The sequence below is a fragment of the Heterodontus francisci genome, chromosome 46 (assembly GCF_036365525.1).
Source record: "Heterodontus francisci isolate sHetFra1 chromosome 46, sHetFra1.hap1, whole genome shotgun sequence".
Taxonomy (NCBI): domain Eukaryota; kingdom Metazoa; phylum Chordata; class Chondrichthyes; order Heterodontiformes; family Heterodontidae; genus Heterodontus; species Heterodontus francisci.
In genome coordinates this window covers 19,534,606-19,560,958 of record NC_090416.1, presented here as the reverse complement: position 1 = coordinate 19,560,958, position 26,353 = coordinate 19,534,606, and the positions used below count along the sequence as shown (strand labels likewise).

Here is a 26,353-nt window from a genome sequence, read left to right as displayed (position 1 = left end):
GGGTATCAGGTCACATCACTGTACAGAGTTACCTCCACCTGGGGTATCAGGTCACATCACTGTACAGAGTTACCTCCACCTGGGGGTATCAGATCACACTGAACAGAGTTACCTCCACCTGGGGTATCAGATCACATCACTGTACAGAGTTACCTCCACCTGGGGTATCAGATCACATCACTGTACAGAGTTACCTCCACCTGGAGTATCAGATCACACTGAACAGAGTTACCTCCACCTGGGGTATCAGATCACATCACTGTACAGAGTTACCTCCACCTGGGGTATCAGATCACATCACTGTACAGAGTTACCTCCACCTGGGGTATCAGGTCACATCACTGTACAGAGTTACCTCCACCTGGGGTATCAGATCACATCACTGTACAGAGTTACCTCCACCTGGGGTATCAGATCACATCACTGTACAGAGTTACCTCCACCTGGGGTATCAGGTCACATCACTGTACAGAGTTACCTCCACCTGGGGTATCAGATCACATCACTGTACAGAGTTACCTCCACCTGTGGTATCAGATCACATCACTGTACAGAGTTACCTCCACCTGTGGTATCAGATCACATCACTGTACAGAGTTACCTCCACCTGGGGTATCAGGTCACATCACTGTACAGAGTTACCTCCACCTGTGGTATCAGATCACATCACTGTACAGAGTTACCTCCACCTGGGGGTATCAGATCACACTGAACAGAGTTACCTCCACCTGGGGTATCAGATCACATCACTGTACAGAGTTACCTCCACCTGGGGTATCAGATCACACTGTACAGAGTTACCTCCACCTGGGGTATCAGATCACATCACTGTACAGAGTTACCTCCACCTGGGGTATCAGATCACACTGAACAGAGTTACCTCCACCTGGAGTATCAGATCACACTGAACAGAGTTACCTCCACCTGGGGGTATCAGATCACACTGAACAGAGTTACCTCCACCTGGGGTATCAGATCACACTGAACAGAGTTACCTCCACCTGGGGGTATCAGATCACATCACTGTACAGAGTTACCTCCACCTGGGGTATCAGATCACACTGTACAGAGTTACCTCCACCTGGGGTATCAGATCACATCACTGTACAGAGTTACCTCCACCTGTGGTATCAGATCACATCACTGTACAGAGTTACCTCCACCTGGGGTATCAGGTCACATCACTGTACAGAGTTACCTCCACCTGGGGTATCAAGTCACATCACTGTACAGAGTTACCTCCACCTGGGGGTATCAGATCACATCACTGTACAGAGTTACCTCCACCTGGCGTATCAGGGCACATCACTGTACAGAGTTACCTCCACCTGGCGTATCAGGGCACATCACTGTACAGAGTTACCTCCACCTGGGGTATCAGGTCACATCACTGTACAGAGTTACCTCCACCTGGGGTATCAGATCACATCACTGTACAGAGTTACCTCCACCTGGGGGTATCAGATCACACTGAACAGAGTTACCTCCACCTGGGGTATCAGGTCACATCACTGTACAGAGTTACCTCCACCTGGGGTATCAGGTCACATCACTGTACAGAGTTACCTCCACCTGGGGTATCAGGTCACATCACTGTACAGAGTTACCTCCACCTGGGGGTATCAGATCACATCACTGTACAGAGTTACCTCCACCTGGGGTATCAGGTCACATCACTGTACAGAGTTACCTCCACCTGGGGTATCAGGTCACATCACTGTACAGAGTTACCTCCACCTGGGGGTATCAGATCACATCACTGTACAGAGTTACCTCCACCTGGGGTATCAGATCACATCACTGTACAGAGTTACCTCCACCTGGGGGTATCAGATCACATCACTGTACAGAGTTACCTCCACCTGGGGTATCAGGTCACATCACTGTACAGAGTTACCTCCACCTGGGGTATCAGGTCACATCACTGTACAGAGTTACCTCCACCTGGGGGTATCAGATCACATCACTGTACAGAGTTACCTCCACCTGGGGTATCAGATCACATCACTGTACAGAGTTACCTCCACCTGGGGGTATCAGATCACACTGAACAGAGTTACCTCCACCTGGGGTATCAGATCACATCACTGTACAGAGTTACCTCCACCTGGGGTATCAGATCACATCACTGTACAGAGTTACCTCCACCTGGGGTATCAGATCACATCACTGTACAGAGTTACCTCCACCTGGGGGTATCAGATCACACTGTACAGAGTTACCTCCACCTGGGGTATCAGATCACATCACTGTACAGAGTTACCTCCACCTGGGGGTATCAGATCACACTGAACAGAGTTACCTCCACCTGGGGTATCAGATCACATCACTGTACAGAGTTACCTCCACCTGGGGTATCAGATCACATCACTGTACAGAGTTACCTCCACCTGGGGGTATCAGATCACACTGAACAGAGTTACCTCCACCTGGAGTATCAGGTCACATCACTGTACAGAGTTACCTCCACCTGGAGTATCAGATCACATCACTGTACAGAGTTACCTCCACCTGGGGGTATCAGATCACACTGAACAGAGTTACCTCCACCTGGAGTATCAGATCACATCACTGTACAGAGTTACCTCCACCTGGGGGTATCAGATCACATCACTGTACAGAGTTACCTCCACCTGGGGTATCAGATCACATCACTGTACAGAGTTACCTCCATCTGTGGTATTGAGCTCACAGAACAAGGAAGACACAGAGCCAATCCCAATCTGTGAATAGTTAAGTAATCTGAGTCCAGAAGTCTCCAAATGAGTCCAGCTGAGCTCCAAGCGTTGGAGGGGACAAGCTAAAGCATGGCTAGCCGAACCGAACCCAACCAGACCCGATGACGTGTGTCGGGTGCGGGTCGGGTCTGGCATTCGAGCTCGGGTCGGACTGGACGTGGACACGATGCTGCCTTGCTCAGGAAGGGAAATAATCTTCAAAATTTGAACATTCAGCCGGGAAACGTACTGCTGGAACAGAGGATCACAACATTTGGACAAGGTAGAGCACAATAACCTGTTTGATATCATTAACTTGATTACTATTATTTAGTCAGGTCGGGTGTGGGAAAAAAAAGTCAAAGGACTCGGGCCCGGGTCAGACGCGGTCGGGGTCCGGCCCGGGTCGGACGCGGTCGGGGTCCGGCCTGGGTTGGGTATCAATTTTATATCCGAGCAGGCCTTTAGGACAAGCTAGTTTGGTTCCTGCTCCTGATCAAAAGCAAGTGTGGAGGTGAGAATCAGTTTGGGCTCAGCTCCAAAGCCCCCTCAATGGTAACAAGCATTCACACAGCAGAAAGTGTAAACAGCCTCAGTCTCCAGCACACACAAGTCATTGAGCAGAAGTCAGCATTGAAGGACAGACACAGTGTAGTGTAAATTACCAGCTGCGTGATTCTCATAGCATAACCATCCTTAGTGGCAGAGACACTAGCCCAGGATCATGAGAGGGGAGTAAGGCATTGGCTGAAATCAGATGATAGGAACTTGGCATTTTCCTGTTCTGTAGGGATGAGAACCACTGTGGGCAGTGTATGTATCCCGGAGCCAGCCCAAATTAAAACAAACACAAGGCAGAAACACCCACCTGTCCCTCTCCTTCTCCCTGCCACAGGGATCAGCGAACATCACACCAGCTCCACTTCTTCCGGTCTGAGAGGACCCTGTACCTAAATTAGTCATATGAATGGGTCCATGCTATGAGCAGAAAAAAGCAGCAGCATTAGCAGCAGTAACAATGCTTCCTACCACAGCATCCCGTTGCTAGAGTGCAGATGTGAACACATGCTCACTACACTAAGTCTATTGAAAGGTGCGCCACGACTGCACTGGGCTGACTCGCTCCTAGACTGGAACGAGGCAAAAACTCAAAACAAAACATGCCACCTTCCAGAATTCACAGGCTGCTGGAAAGGCTGGTACCCATGCCCTGTATCTTGGCATTAGTTCAATCCAGGGGATAGAAGAGAGCCTGCAGTGAATGCAGTTTCCAGCACCTGCTCTTCCCCAGTGATCCTTCAACACACAGGCCAGTCCAGTGGCACAAACCCTGGGCATCTGGGCCTGATGAGTATAGCACATACTTCAGTGATACTAAACAATGCCAGCAACTGGCTACAGATCTGCAAACCTGGCTTCAAAGGCAGGCATGAAATTGAGTCAAGGAATCTCCAAATGTGCACTGACCACAAAACTAAACCACCCAATTCAACAGGAATTGGAAATCTGACTCCAATTTGCCACAGGGTGGCTATTCTCTAAGTGGCAATAAGGAATAATTGTGGACAGTGTAGAGGGAGCTTTACTCTGTATCTAACCCCCGTGCTGTACCTGTCCTGGGAGTGTTTGATGGGGACAGTGTAGAGGGAGCTTTACTCGGTATCTAACCCCGTGCTGTACCTGTCCTGGGAGTGTTTGATGGGGACAGTGTAGAGGGAGCTTTACTCTGTATCTAACCCCGTGCTGTACCTGTCCTGGGAGTGTTTGATGGGACAGTGTAGAGGGAGCTTTACTCTGTATCTAACCCCGTGCTGTACCTGTCCTGGGAGTGTTTGATGGGACAGTGTAGAGGGAGCTTTACTCTGTATCTAACCCTGCTATATAAAATTGAGAAAAAAGGTTTAGTGTTGCTGAACACTGCTCTGTTTCCAGTCCACTGACTAGATCTGGTGGGCTTGTATCACTTGCCTGAAATCCTCATGCCCAGGCTCTCCAATGACAATGGCTCTTTTCCACAGCTGCATTTAACACCTAATGCACCCTCAATCTCTCTTCTCCTAGTAATCCACCCCCCACCTGGTTACAACAGCCACCCAGAGATGCTCGACAACACACCTCTTCCAATGCTCTCTGGGCCGGCACACGAGCAAGGACTCGCACTTCCATCTTCACTATTTACCACAAGATACACTAAACGTGCAAAATGTCCAAGGCAGCTGGGAGATGCCTTCCTGTTACTGCATCAAAACTAACACAGACAGACAGAAACACACACACACTCTCCCTCGCACACAGACACACATGCAAAAACAAACACACACACAAAATAAACTCTCACTGTCATAAGGATAGGGCTGAGAGGAGATCCCTTCCTCAGCAACAGATGAAAGCAACCAAGACAGTCAGACTGGCAATTACACAGCAACTTGCACACAACCCCTCTGACAGCACAGCTCATCCACAGGGCTGCACTGGAGTTTTGGGCTAAATGATACACTCTGGTCCTAGAATGGGGCTACCTACTGAGCCAAGCTGGTACCCAACAACTGGTGGCACATGAGACCTTGCCACCCTGGTTGGGTACGGTGGGGTCAGGGATCGAAAGTAAGTGGGAAAAGAAACTAAAAAGCAATTTTTTTTTGTACTGGGCAATGTCACGGTGCAGAGCGGAGTACAGGCACAGTGCGAGTGCTGCTGGTGACGGTATGCAAGGATTCACCGAGAACCAGAAAGCACCCAAACACATGTGTTCTGCTGCCTTTCGCAATCCTGCATTAAGGGCGCATCTCCCACCTGGTATCCCAGCAGCGCCGATTCCTCCTCACTCTCTTCCGTGAAGCGTCTCTTGTGCCCCTGGGGTGAAGGGAGGTGGGCGGAGGGTCGGGCAGCCAGCATCCCATCGTAACCAGGCCCGTTCATGGGTAATGGGGGGGTGTAGCCACCAATCACAGGGTTCTACCACAAACAAACAAGAATTTTAATCAGGACAACAAACCAGACCTCAGAACATGGGCAATCTTCACTTGTAGACCCTTAGCACCCTCCCACCAGACTAAAATTCCACAGACATCTGGCATCATTTGGTCCCTCACTGCAGTGAGGAGCTTTTACGAGCCTAGACAATGAGAGCACCAAGTTATTCAAGCAACCAAGCCCAGCAGACACCCGACCTGACAGCCAGCAGTGTGAACCGGCCTCTCCGTGAGTTGCTCCAGAGATTCACAGCACTGCACTTTGCGACATCTGAAATGAACACCTACAACTGGTGACTGAATGGGATCATCTGAGCAACAAGAACTGATCCAGAACCAAAGGCAGCTCAAAGCTCCCAAACCCAACCCCTAGACACAACCTGTCAGTTACCCCCACCCTCCCACACAACCCCGAGACACAACCACTGTCAGTTACCCCCACCCTCCCAAACTCAACCAGTGTCAGTTACCCCCACCCTCCCACACAACCCCGAGACACAACCACTGTCAGTTACCCCCACCCTCCCACACAACCCCGAGACACAACCACTGTCAGTTACCCCCACCCTCCCACACAACCCCGAGACGCAACCTCTGTTACCCCCACCCTCCCACACAACCCCGAGACACAACCACTGTTACCCCCACCCTCCCACACAACCCCGAGACACAACCACTGTCAGTTACCCCCACCCTCCCACACAACCCCGAGACACAACCACTGTCAGTTACCCCCACCCTCCCACACAACCCCGAGACACAACCACTGTCAGTTACCCCCACCCTCCCACACAACCCCGAGACACAACCTGTCAGTTACCCCCACCCTCCCAAACTCAACCAGTGTCAGTTACCCCCACCCTCCCAGACACAACCCCGAGACACAACCTGTCAGTTACCCCCACCCTCCCAGACACAACTCCGAGACACAACCTGTCAGTCACCCCCACCCTCCCAGACACAACCACTGTCAGTTACCCCCACCCTCCCAGACACAACTCCGAGACACAACCACTGTCAGTTACCCCCACCCTCCCAGACACAACCTGTGTCAGTTACCCCCACCCTCCCAGACACAACCCTGACACACAACCGGTCAGTTACCCCCACCCTCCCAGACACAACCCTGAGACACAACCTGTCAGTTACCCCCACCCTCCCAGACACAACCCGTGTCAGTTACCCCCACCCTCCCAGACACAACCCTGAGACACAACCTGTCAGTTACCCCCACCCTCCCAGACACAACCCCGAGACACAACCACTGTCAGTTACCCCCACCCTCCCAGACACAACCACTGTCAGTTACCCCCACCCTCCCAGACACAACCCTGAGACACAACCACTGTCAGTTACCCCCACCCTCCCAGACACAACCACTGTCAGTTACCCCCACCCTCCCAAACCCAACCCCGAGACACAACCTCTGTCAGGTACCCCCACCCTCCCAAACACAACCCGTGTCAGGTACCCCCACCCTCCCAGACACAACCCCGAGACACAACCACTGTCAGTTACCCCCACCCTCCCAAACACAACCCATGTCAGGTACCCCCACCCTCCCTAACACAACCCGTGTCAGGTACCTGCACCCCCTAAACCCAGCCCAGCCCCAGACACCCCCAACTCAGCCAGATGTCCAGCCAAACAGCCCATCCAGTTTTGGCCTTTATTCTTGTTCTTGGTTTCCAATCACAGTGCTGGTGAAGTAACCTACCTGTCCAGGAATGCCCAGCGGCTGTGCTGCCCCCGAGTCTGGGAAGGGGGCAGCATTGGGGCCACAATGCCTCGGATATGAATTCTGAGAAGATTGTAGTGGGACAGGCCCCACTGAATACCTGGCCTGGTAACCCTGTCCTGGGTAATAATGCTGCTGGGGCACTCCTCCTGGCACCTGCTGGTAACCTTTAAAAAAGAGAAAAAAGGTGTTTAGGAAAATGGGAGTGTAATAAACATATGGAACGTCAATCATGGACTACGCAGCCAGAAACACGTGCATGGGTGCACGCACACCCCCTCCCTCCACAGACATATACAGCACTGCAGTCAGAGACAGGCATTAGCCGAGATGAAGCACGCCGCTGAATTAGCAAACAATCTCCTTAGGATATTCAAACACCTCACGTTATCTGGGAGCCCAGTGCCTGTGAAACTGAGCAGGCAGATATTGAAGAACCAATGCAGGGGGGAAACAGTTGGCAAGGGTTGAAAGACCTCAGCTCTGACCTACCCATAGAAAGAATAAATAAAAAAAAAAAAAAAAGTTTGACTTTGTTAAGAGTTACCTTGAGGTGGCATGACTGAAGAATTCATTTGACTCAGGAACCTGGAATGCTCATTATGGACCTAAACAGAGCAAGAAAGGGAATGTATTTAGTTATCACACGTTCCACAACCTGCAGCAAACCCAAACTGCAACCTTTACTGAAGTTTCCTGGAGAACTGCCAACGTTAAACCAAACCTCAGCTTCTATCTTCAGTCTGTTCTGATTCAGCTGATTGCAGCCAGAGCATGCAGACAGGAACTTGGGCTCCAGCTCCTGAATGACACGCCAGAGATAGACAGCATGCACCCCCCTCCCCTCACTGTGATTCCATCCACAGTTCAATATTCTGCTGCAACTGCCTGAACAGATATGAAGAACGGTTTGATTGAGATACGAGAAGGCAACTGGTGACTATGGAAACCAGTGAGTCAATGCCTTCATGATCATGGGAGACACTGGGGGTGGGGTGAAATAAACAGACACTCAGGGATACATCATGAGTAACCCAGCCCATTACTGAAGTGATACTCACAGTCTGCAGTAAGCTCTCACAGAGTTTCCTTGCAGCTGAAAGACCCTCTGTCTTGGGATGACTAAAAGAAACACAAATTGATATATTAGCAATTATTTGCACACCCACTAAGTACTGACTCATCAATGTGACAATACAGCTAGAGGCTGTGTGAGACCTCAGAATCATACATAGGAACATAGGAAATAGGAGTAGGCCATTCGGCCCCTCAAGCCTGCTCCACCATTCACCTAGATCGTGGCTGATCTTCCACCTCATTGCCATTTTCCCACACTATCCCTTGATATCTTTAACACCGAGACAATGCTGAAGAGAGGCAGGTAGCCAGAGCGACTACCTCTATGGCTGCATCCATCCTGGAACTTTGGATGGCCACCGTGGCCAGGTCTGAAAGCAATCCACAAGGAGATCCTCAGTAAATCTCAGGAGTGTGGGACTGAAGAGGAGCCTGAAGTTGCAGAGCTACATCCTTGATACAGAGGGGGCTCAGGCGTGTGGAGCGCTCCCAGCCAAGTGACCCCCGCTCGGCCGGAACTGCTCATCAGACCCAGGCCCTGAAACCCTCCTCGGGAGCCAGTCCCACACAACCTGATCCGCCGCTCAGAAATGCCCTCCGTGCCTTTACACACAGCACGGAGGAGATTCCTGTACAAACTGCTCCTGCAGACTCTCCACTTCCTCACCCTCGTCTGTCACCTGGACACATGGACATGGTGGTCCATGTTGCCATCTGGCGGCGAGGGGAAACCCCGGTGGAGGTCTCTCTAGACGGGAGCCCTCGCCCTTTACATCGGGGACCTGGGGTGGAGTGCGCTCCAAAGGGCAGGCCCGTGCAATAGGCTTTTAAGCAGGTTCACGGACTCCCAGGCCTCCTGTAATTTCTGCACTCTGGAAGAGTCTGTTGCATGTATACATGGAGGCGAGAGGTTGCAGCCTCTGTCGGAATATTTAAAGGGGCTGCTGAAGTTTTGGCTGCACTTCAGCCCCACGCTCCTAATCTTTGGGCACCCGGTGTGGAGGGGCGTGGGCCGGGAGGAGGATCTCCTAGTCGGTCTGCTCCTGGGCCTGGCCAAGGCAGCAATTCACAAGTCCAAGCTGCGGGCCGTCGGGGTTCATCCGCCCTGATTGCCTGCCCCTCTTCCGAGGTTACGTTCGCGCCCGGGTGTCCCTGTAGAAGGACCTTGCGATATCTGCTGGTTCACCTGAAGTCTTCCACGACCGGTGGACACCCCAAGGGCTGGAGTGCAACATAGATGCTGAAAATGACATTTTAATTTGAGTTTTGTTTCATTTACCTGTTTTTAATAAAGTTATTTAAAATACATAGAAAGGGGGCCAGAGGTATAAAGACCCCCTCGACAAAAATAAAGACAGCCTGGGGTATAAAGCCTTCCTTAAAAAAGTAAGATTCAAAAAAACTGGTTAAATACAGAGTAAAGCTCCCTCTACACTGTCCCCATCAAACGCTCCCAGGACAGGTACAGCTCGGGGCTAGATACAGAGTAAAGCTCCCTCTACACTGTCCCATCAAACACTCCCAGGACAGGTACAGCACGGGGTTAGATACAGAGTAAAACTCCCTCTACACTGTCCCCCATCAAACACTCCCAGGACAGGTACAGTACGGGGTTAGATACAGAGTAAAGCTCCCTCTACACTGTCCCATCAAACACTCCCAGGACAGGTACAGCTCGGGTTAGATACAGAGTAAATCTCCCTCTACACTGTCCCCATCAAACGCTCCCAGGACAGGTACAGCTCGGGGCTAGATACAGAGTAAAGCTCCCTCTACACTGTCCCATCAAACACTCCCAGGACAGGTACAGCACGGGGTTAGATACAGAGTAAAACTCCCTCTACACTGTCCCCCATCAAACACTCCCAGGACAGGTACAGTACGGGGTTAGATACAGAGTAAAGCTCCCTCTACACTGTCCCCCATCAAACACTCCCAGGACAGGTACAGTACGGGGTTAGATACAGAGTAAAGCTCCCTCTACACTGTCCCCCATCAAACACTCCCAGGACAGGTACAGTACGGGGTTAGATACAGAGTAAAGCTCCCTCTACACTGTCCCCCATCAAACACTCCCAGGACAGGTACAGTACGGGGTTAGATACAGAGTAAAGCTCCCTCTACACTGTCCCATCAAACACTCCCAGGACAGGTACAGCTCGGGTTAGATACAGAGTAAATCTCCCTCTACACTGTCCCCATCAAACGCTCCCAGGACAGGTACAGCTCGGGGCTAGATACAGAGTAAAGCTCCCTCTACACTGTCCCATCAAACACTCCCAGGACAGGTACAGCACGGGGTTAGATACAGAGTAAAACTCCCTCTACACTGTCCCCCATCAAACACTCCCAGGACAGGTACAGTACGGGGTTAGATACAGAGTAAAGCTCCCTCTACACTGTCCCCCATCAAACACTCCCAGGACAGGTACAGTACGGGGTTAGATACAGAGTAAAGCTCCCTCTACACTGTCCCCCATCAAACACTCCCAGGACAGGTACAGTACGGGGTTAGATACAGAGTAAAGCTCCCTCTACACTGTCCCCCATCAAACACTCCCAGGACAGGTACAGCACAGGTTAGATACAGAATAAAGCTCCCTCTATACTGCCCCATCAAACACTCCCAGGGGAGGTACAGCACGGGGTTAGATACAGAATAAAGCTCTCTCTACACTAAAAAAAAAAAAACGGGGTTAGATACAGAGTAAAACTCCCTCTACACTGTCCCCATCAAACGCTCCCAGGACAGGTACAGCACGGGATTGGCTGCTCTCTGATTGGGAATACTGAGTGCTGAGTGACTCAACGAGGTGCAGCAGACAGTGCTGCAGCCAATTGCTGGAGGTGCTGTTGGAGAGGGAGAACTGAGGAGAGAACTGCAAAAACTTTTAACAACTTTTGCTGCAGAGGAGGAAAGACTTTGACAATAAGGCTGTATTTCGAGGTGGGTGTCGAGCACCAGACTTTTATTTCATTTGGACTGTTGTGGGAGGTGGAAGAGGCCGGAACAACAAGGGGTGGGGGCTGTACAATTCTATAGGGAGCCGTGCAATTGCACTGAATACACAAGGAAGTTCCCTCCCCACCCTAATTGCCCAGCCTGGGTCAGCTGAAACTGCCTGGCGATAGAGACAGAAGGATCGAACTAGTGCCTGGGCAGCTTTCGGCTGACCCAGGTGAAGACCCCTCCCATGACCAGAAGACCAGGAGTGTTTAAAGTGCTCAGAGTACCATCCTTTAAAGAAAAAAAAGCGAAGTCATCGCCTGCAGCCTGTCTTTCCCCATGGTGTATATGGATTTCAGTAAGGCGTTTGATAAGGTTCCCCATGGTAGGCTATTGCAGAAAATACGGAAGTATGGGGTTGAAGGTGATTTAGAGCTTTGGATCAGAAATTGGCTAGCTGAAAGAAGACAGAGGGTGGTGGTTGATGGCAAATGTTCATCCTGGAGTTTAGTTACTAGTGGTGTACCGCAAGGATCTGTTTTGGGGCCACTGCTGTTTGTCATTTTAAAAAAAACGGGGATTGGCTCCTCCTCTGATTGGGAATACTGAGTGCCTCAACGAGGTGCAGCTGACAGTGCTGCAGTCAGTTTCTGGAGGTGCTGCTGGAGAGCTGAGGAGGGAACTGCAAAAACCTTTTAACAACTTTTGCTGCAGAGGAGGAAAGACTTTGAAAAAGGCTGTATTTCGAGGTGGGTGTCGAGCACCAAACTTTCATTTCATTTGGACTGTTGTGGGAGGTGAAAGAGGCCAGAAGAACAAGGGGTGGGGGCTATACAATTCTGTAGGGAGCTGTGCAGTTGCACTAAAGTTGCAGGGAAGCTCCCTCCCCACCCCAATTGCCCAGCCTGAGTCAGCTGAAGCTGCCTGGCTAATAGAGACATAAGGATCGAACTAGAGCCTGGGCAGTTTTCGGCTGACCCAGGTGAAGACCCCTCCCACAACCAGAAGACCAGAAGTGTTTACAGTGCTCCGAGTACCACCCTTTAAGGGGAAAAAAAGCAAAGTCATCGCTTGCAGCCTGTCTTTCCCATTTCCTGTATACCCTCAGCCTCTCCCCAAACCTCCTAGTTGGTTTCTTTGTTTGTTTGTTTGTTTGCTTGCTTACCTGCAAATTGGGGGTGGGTTTGGCTCTTGAGCCATGGCAAGCCCATCATCACCGGTGGCGGGGCCTTCTCATACCTATGCGGCTGTAGCCTCTGTGGCCACCCGTGTGACCCCGTCACCTTTTAAATTCATTACTTCAAGCCATGGGGTAAAGAGCTATCCCCACCCCAATATGTCTATAGAGGCCTGCGTAAAGGCAACGGCCGAGGTTGTCGGCAGCCTCAAAAATGTACGGGAAGGCTGTGTTCTTCCTGAAGACCAAGCGGGCGGTGTCCCTGGCCCTGAGTAAAGGGCTCACTGTGGGTGGGACTTTCCTGCCGGTGGACCCTCTAGGGGCCACTGCGCAGCGGATAATCTTATCAAACGTCCCGCCCTTTATTCCCAGTGAGCTCCTCCTTCCCCACCTGCACCACATGGGGGAGGTGAGGTCGGGGATCACCCCAGTCCGGCTTGGTCTTCGGGAGCACAGCCTCCAACATGTCTACTCCTTCCGCCGCCAGGTATTTATGCAGCTGGCGCGGGAGGAGGACTCGGATGGCCAATTTAATTTGGAGTTCCAGGGGACGGCCTACCGCGTCTTTTGGACCTCGGACAGGATGCGGTGCCACATCTGCAAGGGGGTGGGGCATGTTCGTAAGAACTGCCCCAACCTCCCGGCCGCCAGCTCCACCTCGGCGGCCCAGGGTCCTCCCACTCCCCCCACACATCCAACAGACACCGCTCAGTCGGTTCCGGAGGCTGTGGTTTTCACAGCCTCCAGCGGGGAGGGGAGTGCCCGTCTGAGTGGAAGGAAGATGCGGAGGCAAAATAAACATCAAGAGGCGCGTCCCCTGGACACATTGAAACAACCCGAGCCTGAGCTCAGCCCAAAGCCCGTTCTCACGGAATCCACCTGTCCCAGGGCTGGGCTCAGGCCCAGGGTGACCAAAAAAAAGGAGGGTGCAGAGGCGGAGGCCTCTGTTGACATGGAGGTCTCTGAGCCTCTGCGCCCTAGTGCGAAAAAGAGAAGGCACCCCTCCACAGAGGTAATGAGGGGCCCTGAGGCGCAGGGCCCAACTGTTGGAGGGGAGCTGTCTCCTGTTTCGGGTCCCCAGGTTTCCCCTACCGCCACCACCAAGGCTACAAAGTCCAGGCAGGCGCACCCTATTCCTCAGGATGGAGGGGAGGGGAAGGCCCCGGTACTTGAAGCCCCTCCTGAAGGAGTAAGTTGGGGACGCCGCCCATTCTGCCACTGCTACTGGGTCGGGTGCCCTGAGTGAAGGGGAGGGTGAGGCCCCAGAGGGTCGGGCCTCCCAGCTGGAGTCCACCACCAACATGGAGACACCTGACCCGGTTATAACCGAGAATGCTGCACCATCTGCTGGGCCTGTGGGTGCTGGCGGAGCGGGAGATGGCCTCCTCTCGCCGCCTCCGGTCTCAGCTCCGGCTGGATTTCCGGAGTCGGGAACTTCTGTCTCCCCTGGACCATTCATTGGCCTGGGGACGGAGGTGGAGGGGGGTCCTGAACCGCTGGTGCCTACAGGCTACAGTTTCACAATAGAACCCAGAGAGGACTCCTCCGCCATCGATCCTGGGGGTGGGATCGTGACGGAGGCGGGACCAGCTGGCGCGGCCGGGACGTCCGCCCACAGTGTGTGGTGGACGTGTCGGCCGCTGGCGGTGACGACCCGGAGGAGGATGGGGATTCGGTGGGGGGCACGGAGGATGATCTTGATTCCATCGCCAGTGAGGTGGTGGAGTCCCTCGTGCCTCCCACCGAATCTCCTCTCATCCCCACGGCGGAACTCCGGGATTTCCTCGCGGTTTGTAGGGGCTGACGCAATAAAGTTCAGCTGGCCCTCGACCGCTGGTCGAATCTGGCGCTGATCATCCAGTCCGTCCGTGCCGCCCTGAAGATAACGGGCAAGCACGCGAGCGTGAAACTGGTTGAGGCGCCGTTTTAATGTGTTCCTCAATGGGTTGCTGGGAGAGTGGAAGGCCAGGTGCACTTCCACTCCCTCCTCACAGTGAGCTGTTGGTGACTGGTTTTAATTACCTTTGACATGAAGATAACCATAGCCAGCCTCAACATCAACGGCAGCAGGGGGTCTCACCACAGATTTCACAATCTCTCAGTCCTTAGGGAAGGGAGATACGTGGTGAGCTTTCTGCAGGAAACCCACACTGTTCCGGGAGACGAAGCCACCTGGCTCCTGGAGTGGCAGGGTGGGGTCGACATGAGTCACCTCACCCCTATTTCTAGTGGGGTGGCTATCTTGTTGGCCCCGACTTTTCAGCCAAAGATCTTGGGGGTCAAGGAGCTAGTACCGGGCTGCTTGCTCCACCTCGCCGTTCGCCTGGGTAGCGTGCCGCTCCACTTTGTGAACGTGTACGCACTCAGACCCGGCGCGTTGCAAGTGCGCTTCTTTGAAGAAATGTCCGCTCTCTTGAGCTCCATCGATAGCGGCGAGTGCATCATCCTCGGGGGGGATTTTAACTGCACCCTCGAGGTGAGGGATCGCTCCGGTCCCCAGCGCGGCCAAGCGTCAGTGGAGAAGTTGAGGGGACTGATCAGCTCCCTTAACTTGGTGGACGTCTGGCGGAATCTCCATCCCGACTCCAGCGCCTTCACGTGGAGGTCTGGAGGAGGAGGGTCGCGAATCGACCGCCTCTACTTTTCGCAGGCGTACGTCTCCCGCGTCTCAGCGGCCTCCATGCAGCTGGTGCCGTGCTCGGACAACCACCTGATGTGGGCGGAGTTCACTCCGCTCCGCACGCGGGCGGGGTCCGCGTACTGGCACTTTAACAACCGGTTGCTGGAGGACGAGCGATTTCGGGACTCGTTCTGTCGATTCTGGGCTGACTGCAGAAGGAAGCAGGGGGGCTTCCCCTCCTTGAGGCTATGGTGGGATGTGGGCAAGACTCACATCCGCGTCTTCTGTCAGGAGTACGCGAAGGGGTCGACCAAGAGGCGGGAAGCCGAGGTCGGGCGCCTTGAGAGGGAGGTGCTCGACTTGGAATCCCGCCTCGGTCATGCCGTCGCGGACCCGGCCCTGTGGCAGGCGTTCAAAGAGAAGAAGGACGCGCTGAGGGACCTGCAGCTCACAGGGTCCCGAGGCGCGTACATGAGGTCGCGGATCCAGATCCTGGAAGATTTGAATCGCGCCTCACCCTTCTTCTACTCGCTGGAAAAATGGCGGGGGGTCCGTAAGCAGCTCGTTGAGCTGCTGGCCGACGACGGATCCTCCATCACGGATCCGGAGGGAATGGGCCTCCTGGACCGTACTTATTACAGTGCGTTGTTCTCTCCGGATCCGTCCAGCGAGGATGCGCGCAGAGTTTTGTGGGAGGACCTGTTGCAGGTCAGCCCGGAGGGCGCCGAAGGATTGGAGGCTCCGCTCACGTTGGCGGAGCTGACTGGCGCCCTCCACCAGCTCTCAAGGGGCAAATCCCCAGGGCTGGATGGGTTGACCGTGGAGTTCCTCAGGGCATTCTGGGACGTCCTGGGGGACGATTACGCGCGGGTCCTGGGGGAAAGCCTGGCGACCGGGGAGATGCCCCTCTTGTGGCGCAGGGCGGTTATCATCCTGCTGCCGAAGAGGGGCGATCTCCGCCTGCTTAAAAACTGGCGTCCGGTCTCCCTCCTCAGCACGGATTATAAGATCTTTGCCCGGGCTATGTCTACCCGCCTGGGCTCCGTGCTGGCCCACATGATCCACCCCGACCAGTCCTACACGGTCCCGGGCCGGTCCATCCAGGACAACATCCACCTGGTCCGGGACCTGATCCATCTTTCCCAGAGGACTGGTCAGTCGGTCGCCTTTCTCTCCCTCGATCAGGAGAAGGCGTTCGACAGGGTGGATCACGATTACCTCTTCGGGACTCTGCGCGCTTTCGGAATCGGACCGCATTTCGTGGCCCGGGTCCGACTTTTATACACCGCCGCAGAGTGTCTCGTCAAAGTTAACGGGTCCTTGACGGCGCCCCTTCGATTTGGGAGAGGAGTGCATCAGGGATGCCCCATGTCCAGCCAATTGTATACCAGGGATGGTCATGTGAGGGAACCGTGGTTGACAAGAGAGGTTGAGAGTCTTGTTAGGAAGAAGAAGGATGCGTATATAAGGTTAAGGAAAAAGGGCACAGGCATAGCTCTGGAGGGATACAAGATGGCCAGGAAGGATCTGAAGAAAGGGATTAGGAGAGCTAAGAGAGGGCATGAAAAATGCTTGGCGGGTAGGATAAAAGAAAACCCCAAGGCCTTTTACGCGTATGTCAGAAATATGAGGATGACTAGGGGGACCGTAGGTCCGGTCAAGGACAATAGCGGGAGACTGTGTGTTGAGCCGGAAGAGATAAGTGAGGTTTTGAATGAGTACTTTTCTTCGGTATTTACGAATGAGAAGGGGTGTATTACTGAAGAGGACGGTGTGAAACAGACTGGTAAGCTCAAGGAAGTGCTCGTTAGGAGGGAAGATGTGTTGGGGTTTTTGAATAACTTGAAGATAGACAAGTCTCCCGGGCCTGACGGGGTATATCCAAGGATGTTATGGGAAGCAAGGGATGAAATTGCAGAGCCGCTGGCAATGATCTTTTCATCTTCTCTGTTGACGGGGGTGGTACCAGGTGATTGGAGGGTGGCAAATGTTGTGCCCCTGTTCAAGAAAGGGAATAGGAACAACCCTGGGAATTACAGGCCAGTTAGTCTTACTTCGGTGGTAGGCAAGTTGATGGAAAAGGTGCTGAGGGATAGGATTTCTGAGCATCTGGAAAGACACTGCTTGATTCGGGACAGTCAGCACGGTTTTGTGAGGGGTAGGTCTTGCCTCACAAGCCTGATTGAATTCTTTGAGCAGGTGACCAAGCAAGTGGATGAGGGTAAACCAGTGGATGTGGTGTACATGGATTTTAGTAAGGCATTTGATAAGGTCCCCCATGGTAGACTTATGGAGAAAGTCAGGAGGCATGGGATAGTGGGGAATGTGGCCAGTTGGATTAAGAATTGGCTAACTGATAGAAGGCAGAGAGTGGTCTTAGATGGTAAATACTCAGCCTGGAGCCCAGTTACCAGTGGCGTGCCACAGGGATCAGTTCTGGGTCCTCTCCTGTTTGTGATTTTTATTAACGACTTGGATGAGGAAGTCGAAGGGTGGGTCAGTAAATTTGCAGATGATACAAAGGTTGGTGGAGTTGTGGATACCGAGGAGGGCTATTGTCGTCTGCAAAGGGACTTGGATAGGTTGCAGTGCTGGGCTGAAAAGTGGCAGATGGAGTTTAACCCTGAAAAGTGTGAGGTCGTCCATTTTGGAAGGACAAACACGAATGCAAAATACTGGGTTAACGGTAGGGTTCTTGGGCATGTGGAGGAGCAGAGAGACCTTGGGGTCTATGTGCATAGATCGTTGAAAGTTGCAACTCAAGTGGATAGGGCTGTGAAGAAGGCATATGGGGTGTTAGCGTTCATTAGCAGAGGGATTGAATTTAAGAGCCGTGAGGTGATGATGCAGCTGTACAGGACCTTGGTAAGGCCTCATTTGGAGTACTGTGTGCAGTTCTGGTCGCCTCATTTTAGGAAGGATGTGGAAGCCTTGGAGAGGGTGCAGAGGAGATTTACCAGGATGTTGCCTGGAATGGAGAATAAGTCTTACGAGGAAAGGCTGAACATTCTAGGCCTCTTCTCATTAGAACGGAGAAGGATGAGGGGTGACATGATAGAGGTTTATAAGATGATCAGGGGAATAGATAGGGTAGACAGTCAGAAACTTTTTCCCCGGGTGGAGCAAAGCGTTACAAGGGGTCATAAATTTAAGGTGAAGGGTGGGAGATATAAGGGGGATGTCAGGGGAAGGTTCTTTACCCAGAGAGTGGTCGGGGCATGGAATGCCTTGCCTGGGGAAGTTGTTGAGTCAGAAACTTTAGGGACTTTCAAACGGCTTTTAGATAGGTATATGGATAAAGGAGAATGGTGGGGTATAGATTAAATTGTCCTTGACAGAGGACAAAGGATCGGCACAACATCGTGGGCCGAAGGGCCTGTTCTGTGCTGTATTTTTCTATGTTTTCTATGTTCTATCTGTGTGGAACCCTTCCTGTGCCTGCTACGCAGGAGGTTGACAGGATTGGCTCTGCGCGAGCCGGCCATGCGGGTCGTCCTCTCGGCTTACGCCGACGACGTGCTCCTCGCAATCACAGATCCCGTTGACTTGCGGAGGATGCGCGACAGCCAGCAGACCTTTTCTACCGCGTCCTCCGCGAGGATCAATTGGGAGAAATGTTCCGGACTCCTGGTTGGTCAGTGGCGGGTGGACTCCCTGCCGGAGGAGATGACACCTTTTGCGTGGAGCACCATGCACCTCCTCTATCTGGGAGTCCACCTTAGCCCCGCTGAAGAAGCCTGGCCGGCAAACTGGCAGGAGTTGGAGGCGAAAGTCACCGCTCGGTGGGGTGCTGGACAGGACTGCTCCGAGTGCTTTCCTACAGGGGCCGAGCGTTGGTAATAAACCAACTGGTGGCCTCCATGTTGTGGTACCGGTTGGTCACTTTGGCCCGGCCCCCTGTATTTGCCACCAAGATCCAGAAGAAACTCGTCGATTTCTTCTGGGGCAAGAGGAAACACTGGGTCTCTGCCGCGGTCCTGAGTCTCCCAATTGAGGAGGGCGGTCAGTCGCTGGTGTGCGTCCGCGCCCAGGCTGCGACTGTCCGCCTTCAGACCCTGCAGAGATACCTGTACGTCGAGCGTCCTCCCAGATGGTGTGCGCTGGCGACGTATTTTTTCCGCCAGTGTCACTGCCTTCAAGACGACACGCAGCTCCCGGTGGAGTCCGTTAGCCGCGCCTCTCTGAGGGAGTTGCCTGTCTTTTACCGGGATCTATTCAGAGTCTGGAACATGGTCGCCTCCAGTCAGGGCGCTCCCCCGCCGGCGGAGGAGAGCGCCTCGGCTGTCCGGGCGGCCGACTCCGGGGACGGTCCGGCGGGCGGAGGAGTAGCCGAAACCCCCGGGACGCCCCTCACTGCGGGTGGCGAGGGGGTGCGGAGCAATCCCGGCGGAGCTGACCCCCACTCGGCCAGAACTGCTCATTGGACCCAGGCCCCGAAACCCTCCTCGGGAGCCGGTCCCGCACAACCCGAGCCGCCTTTCGGAAATGCCCTCCGTGCCATTCCAATCGGCGTGGAGGGGTTTCCTGTACGGGCTGCTCCTCCACACTCTCCACTTCCGCGCCCTCGTCAGCCGGCCGGACACGCCCTGGCGCTCCACATTGCCATCTGGCTGCGAGGGGAAACCCCGATGGAGGTCTCTCTATGCGGGAATCTTCCCCCTTTACATCGGGGACCTGGGGTGGAGGGTGCTGCACAGAGCAGTCCCGTGCAATAGACTTTTAAGTAGGTTCACGGACTCCCAGGCCGCCTGTACTTTCTGCGGCCTGGACGAGTCCGTGGTCCATGTTTATACAGAGTTTGCGAGGTTGCAGCCCCTCTGAGTATCTGAAGGGGCTGCTCCTCAAATTCTGGCTGCACTTCAGTCCCACGCTCCTGATCTTTGGGCACCCGGTGCGGAGGGGCTTGGGCCGGGAGGAGGATCTCCTCGTCGGTCTGCTCCTGGGCCTGGCCAAGGTGGCAATTCACAGGTCCAGGTTGCGGGCCGTCGGGGGTTCCGTCCTCCCCGATTGCCTGCCCCTCTTCCGCGGTTACGTTCGCGCCCGGGTGTCCCTGGAGAAGGAGCATGCAGTGTCCGCCGGTACGCTTGAGGCCTTCCGCGACCGGTGGGCACCGCAGGGACTGGAGTGCATTGTCGACGCCGAAAATGGCATTTTAATTTGTGTTTGTTTATTTCTGTTTTTAATAAAGTTACTTTAAAAAATATAAGTGTGTATATAAAGGGGGCCTGAGGAATAAAGGCCCCCTCGACATAAAATATATTTAAAAAAAATAAAAAAAAAAATGGGGTTATATCCCTTGATATAAAAGGGGCCTGGGGTATATAAAAAAAAAACGGGGTTAGATACAGAGTAAATCTCCCTCTACACTGTCCCCATCAAACACTCCCAGGACAGGTACAGCACGGGGTTAGATACAGAGTAAAGCTCCCTCTACACTGTCCCCATCAAACACTCCCAGGACAGGTACAGCACGGGGTTAGATACAGAGTAAAGCTCCCTCTACACTGTCCTTCCCCCCCAACCACTAGAAAATAGGGTTTGATACGGAGTAAAGCTCCATCTAGTGTTCATGCAGCAAGGAACTAGACTAGCGGTTGGCAGCTCTTTTTTTTAAAACATGAAGGGCCTTTTTAAAAAAAATTGCCTAAAAGAAAACCCATTGGGAGCCGCAAGGGGAAAAAAATTTCAAGAATGGAGTAAGGCATCAGCCTACATTAAGAAGAATGAATTGTTTATCAAGAATCTAAGGAACATTATGCACTTATTTGTTTCTGTACAAAGTCATTTGCTTTAATTTCTCTGACTTTTGTAAGAATGACTGCAATTACAACTGAATTTCATGTAACTTCAATCTTGTATATATAGGTCGGGCAAAAATCCAGTTTCTACATCCCAGGAAGATTGAAACTTGATGCCGCCCAAATCTTAAATTTGCCTTTGCCTTTATCAACAGGTTCCAAGAGAAGCCTCATGGCACGTTTTCTCTCACTCTAGGTGGATATTTTCCGGTAAAGGTTTTGAGCTTTACTAGCAATTGCTGGGCAGAACTCGATTTTTTGTTAACAGGAAATATTTCATCCCAAATCAGACACGTGTGTCCTTTCTTGAAAATCAGAAAAATATGCACATTAAAACACTTTCTTTGCATCACGATATCGTTTGTTGAGGCTATTCACATGCCATACCATTTTTGAAGTCTGACAGCCCAGAAACTAAATTTTTGATGAAGCTAATGAACAACTATAATTTTCTTGACTTTTTTTTTTTAAGGCTATTTTCATGATAATGCAATCTAACAGGAAAAGGTTGGATCCGTAAATGAGATGTAAATGAAAGGAGCCGCGGGTTGCCGACCAGTGAGCTAGGCCGTCACAGGCTGCAAGTGTTGGAGACACCAGATTAAAGACTGCTAGTTCAGTACTAACCTACTGCCAGCCACGTACAAAGACATATGGTGACACCTGCAGGCACTGTTCCTCCCTTGCACAGCTCTATCTCTCTCTCCTCTCCCTTGTATCCTACTCGTGCCTGTTTTCACATGCTGTGCAAGGCTGCTCCAAGCTTGTGTGCAAAAGGCCACGAATAAAGTGCGTTGGTAGAAGTGAACAAATAAAGTGAAAAACTGAAGTATCTGTGGTGCAGGGTGATGAATCTAACAGGACAGGTCTGGTCAATGTACAGAACATGTAAACGCAGGGTAATTTCTGGGAAGAATACTTGGTACCTGATATAGATGTACATTGGCTCAAAGGCCTCTCTCCCAGAAGCAGGCTCCAGACAGCCAGAGCCTTTCCCACGGAGGAAGACCTTGGCGCCGGTCTCTGCCTGAATGTGCTGCAGGTAGGAACCACCTGGACCCTCCACTTTCTCCTTAATATTAAAGGCTGGGTCGATTTGCTCCAGACCCACAAAGACTTTATCTTGCACATAATGCATCTGTGGAGCAAGAGAAGGAACTGATTATACACATGGCACCAAGGAAACTGAATGCTGAAGAAACAGGAATTGCTGAAAATGCAAAGAAAAGTTGAACATTCTGGGTATAAGCTGACCCAGCCGTGTTCGATCTGATCAACAATGGATGTCTGAAATGGGAAGTGACCCATTCCCAGCAATGCTGCAAACACTGACTTAACTTCCTTTAATGTGTAGAGTGGCGAAATGGGCAATCCAAAAAATCAATTTGTAACACTGGCTTCAATCCTGGCACTGCATCAGTACTGTGTTCATTTCTGGGCACACCTCAGGAAAGATTATATTACCCTCAGGGGGCGGGGAGGGGGTGCAGCACGGATTCACCAGAATGATACCGGTTGGGTTCACAAGGCTTGTATTCCCTGAATATAGCAGATTAACAGGATGATCTGATCGAGGTGTTTAAAGATGATTAAATGATTTGATAGTCTAGAGAGAAACTATTTCCTCTGGTGGGGGGAGTCCAGAACAAGGGGACATAACCTTAATATAGCAGCCAGATCTAAATGTTCCCTCTAAGCTGTGCAGAAGTCGGCCCCTTTGAATTACTGCGTCTGCACAACCACGCAGAAAGATTTAAAGGGGGCAGGCACAAACAAATCACCCATGCACTCCAGAAAAAAAAATTAGAGGGAACATTGGCTAGATCATTCATGGGTGATGTCAGGAAGCATCTCTTCACATGAAGTGGAACTATCTTCCTCAACAAGCTGATGGGGTTGTGGGTTAATTAAAAATGTTAGTTGAAATTGAAAATTGATAGATTTTTGTTAGGCAAAGGGTATTAAGGATTACGGAGACAAATAGAATCAAGATACAGATCAGCCACGAACTCACTGAATGGTGGAACAGACTCAAGGGGCTGAATGGTCTCCCCCTGCTCCCATGTATCACATGTCAATCCAGTGAGTGCAGTCCCTATGGGAAGTAACTGGAAAAGCCAGACTGGACCATTCAGCTCCACAAGGGTAACAGCAACCAAAATGGAGAGCTCAGAGCTGGCAGCCAGAAGTCCTTCAGTTACAGGACAGAAGGTGATGGAGAGATACTGAAGACTAAAGTTAACTCAGACTGGCTGTTCCATCTGTTGCTCAATACAGCCTATACAATAGCAGCGAAACTCAGATTTATTCTCTCAATTCTGACAAATCATTTTCAGGATTCCCTTTCTCTCTCTACCATACACAAATCTCAGAGAACCCCTCGAAAGCCCTTCAAGGTTGAAATGACCAAGCTTTTCCAGTCATCCCTCATCAGTGAGTCCCACTGCTACTTGGGATCAGTGAGATATCACCAAAAAAAATGGGAAGTAAGACAGAAAGAGAAACACAACGTGGGATGAGTTACTAGGAAGACCAAAGGGCTTAAGAGGCAATTAGGGGAATTTCTGGAAAGCAGAAACAGAAGGATCTGGTGAAGAGGAGGGTCGGTGACATTGGGATCCAAGAGGACAGTCTTGTTGGACCTCTTGGATTTTCCTGCGCAATCAAACTTGCACAACTATGAATTAGTCCATGTGGTACTATCATATAAAGCTGTAATGTACCTGTATGGTGCCATCGCGATATCAAAGCAGCAAGGAACTATCAATCCTGTAGAGACGTGGCACATCAGCTCGGAAATGTCAAGTCTAATATGCCACATGTCTATAATATACCACACTGTACACTGCTTTTTTAGTGAATGCTTGGTGAGCAGGGTCAATGGCAATAGAATATCGTTCCATTATGGACAGTCCTATCAGATGTTATTACAGCCTTTCAATCTGCCAGGACCATGAGAATTAGCAAGTCACAGGACCCCAGCCCAAACCTGTCCCCAACCTCTCACTCACAATGCCCTTTTATCAAGAGCCTCCAGGAGACATCAAACAAGGATTCTTGTTTTCTTATTAAGGATTGATGAAAACACATACAGTACGATTAAAATAAAAGCAAAATACTGCAGATGCTGCAAATCTGAAATAAAAACAAAGTGCTGGAAATACTCAGCAGGTCTGGCAGCATCTGCAGAGAGAGAAACAGAGTTAATGTTTCAGATCTGTGAACTTTCATCAGAACTGGCAAAGGTTAGAAAAGAAATAGGTTTTAAACAAGTGAAGGGGTGGGGGGTGTTTTTTATTACACAGTACCAGTTAGATACTTTCACCTCGGGTATTCGCTCTGGTCTCCAGCCCTGACACAAGGGATAACATCTTTGACATCGAACCATTCACTGACTCAATGTTAGGAAGGCAAGGGTGCACATCAAGAGTATGAAATTTACTGTCAGGCTGCATAGTGAACCCCCAGTTTTCACAAGAAACGGGGTTGTTCTCTCAGCCCAGTTTCTATAGGAGGAGTGTATCAGCAGAGCCACAAACACTGCACATGTTCTACTTTCTTAATCCTCCAGATCTCTTGTACAGCAGCAGAGTGCAAAATGCAACTCCCTCTACACTGTTCAATTAAACTCTCTCAGGACAGATACAGCACAGGGTTCGATACAGAACAAATCTCCCTCTACACTGTTCCCATCAAACACTCCCAGGACAGGTACAGCACGGGGTTCGATACAGAACAAATCTCCCTCTACACTGTCCCCATCAAACACTCCCAGGACAGGTACAGCACGGGGTTAGATACATTATGTCTATGCTGTGGTCTCAACAACTGCACCCTTCTCAGAGACGTAAATACCATCCAAGAACTTTCGGATATCCTTGTTTTTGACTGTTGTTGCCTGTTGAATCAGGGCAGCAGAGTTGGATACCAGCTCAATGTCATTTCCCTCAAGGACAAGCTCGTCTTTCTGGGCCTGGGAAACTATACATGAAACACCTGGCTTCATACGGACTCCACGAATATACTTTTCTCCCAGGAAGTTACGGATTTCTACTACAGCATAGACATAATGGATTAAAGCTGCTCTTATTCAGCAAGCAACAACAGTGAAAAAGAAGGATATTCGTAAATTCCTGGATGGCATCTATGTGAGCGAAAAGACCACTGTTATCCCACAGTTCACTGAATAACACTCAGCTCTTTCGGATACTCAACTCTTTCAGATAATAACAGTTGAATAGATTTTATGGACTGAAAAAAAAAAACGGGGTTAGATACAGAGTAAAGCTCCCTCTACACTGTCCCCATCAAATACTCCCAGGACAGGTACAGCATGGGGTTAGATACAGAGTAAAGCTCCCTCTACACTGTCCCCATCAAATACTCCCAGGACAGGTACAGCACGGGGTTAGATACAGAGTAAAGCTCCCTCTACACTGTCCCCATCAAACACTCTCAGGGCAGGTACAGTACGGGGTTAGATACAGAGTAAAGCTCCCTCTACACTGTCCCCATCAAACACTCCCAGGACAGGTACAGCTCGGGGTTAGATACAGAGTAAAGTCCCTCTACACTGTCCTCATCAAACACTCCCAGGACAGGTACAGCTCGGGGTTAGATACAGAGTAAAGTCCCTCTACACTGTCCCCATCAAACACTCTCAGGGCAGGTACAGCATGGGGTTAGATACAGAGTAAAGCTCCCTCTACACTGTCCCCATCAAACACTCTCAGGGCAGGTACAGTACGGGGTTAGATACAGAGTAAAGCTCCCTCTACACTGTCCCCCATCAAACACTCTCAGGGCAGGTACAGCACGGGGTTAGATACAGAGTAAAGCTCCCTCTACACTGTCCCCATCAAACACTCTCAGGGCAGGTACAGCATGGGGTTAGATACAGAGTAAAGCTCCCTCTACACTGTCCCCATCAAACACTCTCAGGGCAGGTACAGTACGGGGTTAGATACAGAGTAAAGCTCCCTCTACACTGTCCCCCATCAAACACTCTCAGGGCAGGTACAGCACGGGGTTAGATACAGAGTAAAGCTCCCTCTACACTGTCCCCATCAAACACTCTCAGGGCAGGTACAGTACGGGGTTAGATACAGAGTAAAGCTCCCTCTACACTGTCCCCCATCAAACACTCCCAGGGCAGGTACAGCACGGGGTTAGATACAGAATAAATCTCCCTCTACACTGTCCCAAACACTCCCAGGACAGAAAAAAAAAACGTGGATTGACTGCTCTGATTTGGGAGCCTGAGTGCATCAACGAGGTGCAGCTGACTGTTGCTGTGTGCAGAAGCTG

At 51.5% G+C, this 26,353-nt stretch overlaps 1 protein-coding gene across 1 annotated transcript in view; it reads right to left on the bottom strand.

Annotated features, from left to right (window-relative positions):
• khdc4 (KH domain containing 4, pre-mRNA splicing factor) overlaps positions 1-26,353 on the bottom strand; it is a 66,424-nt gene that overhangs the window by 23,929 nt on the left and 16,142 nt on the right. The window contains exons 6-11 of the mRNA XM_068022531.1: positions 21,973-22,184; positions 8,489-8,549; positions 7,975-8,035; positions 7,407-7,594; positions 5,511-5,672; positions 3,586-3,695 (exon numbers count right to left, since the gene is read on the bottom strand). Of these exons, the coding sequence (XP_067878632.1) occupies positions 3,586-3,695; positions 5,511-5,672; positions 7,407-7,594; positions 7,975-8,035; positions 8,489-8,549; positions 21,973-22,184 (794 nt within the window). The remainder of the gene's footprint in view (positions 1-3,585; positions 3,696-5,510; positions 5,673-7,406; positions 7,595-7,974; positions 8,036-8,488; positions 8,550-21,972; positions 22,185-26,353) is intronic.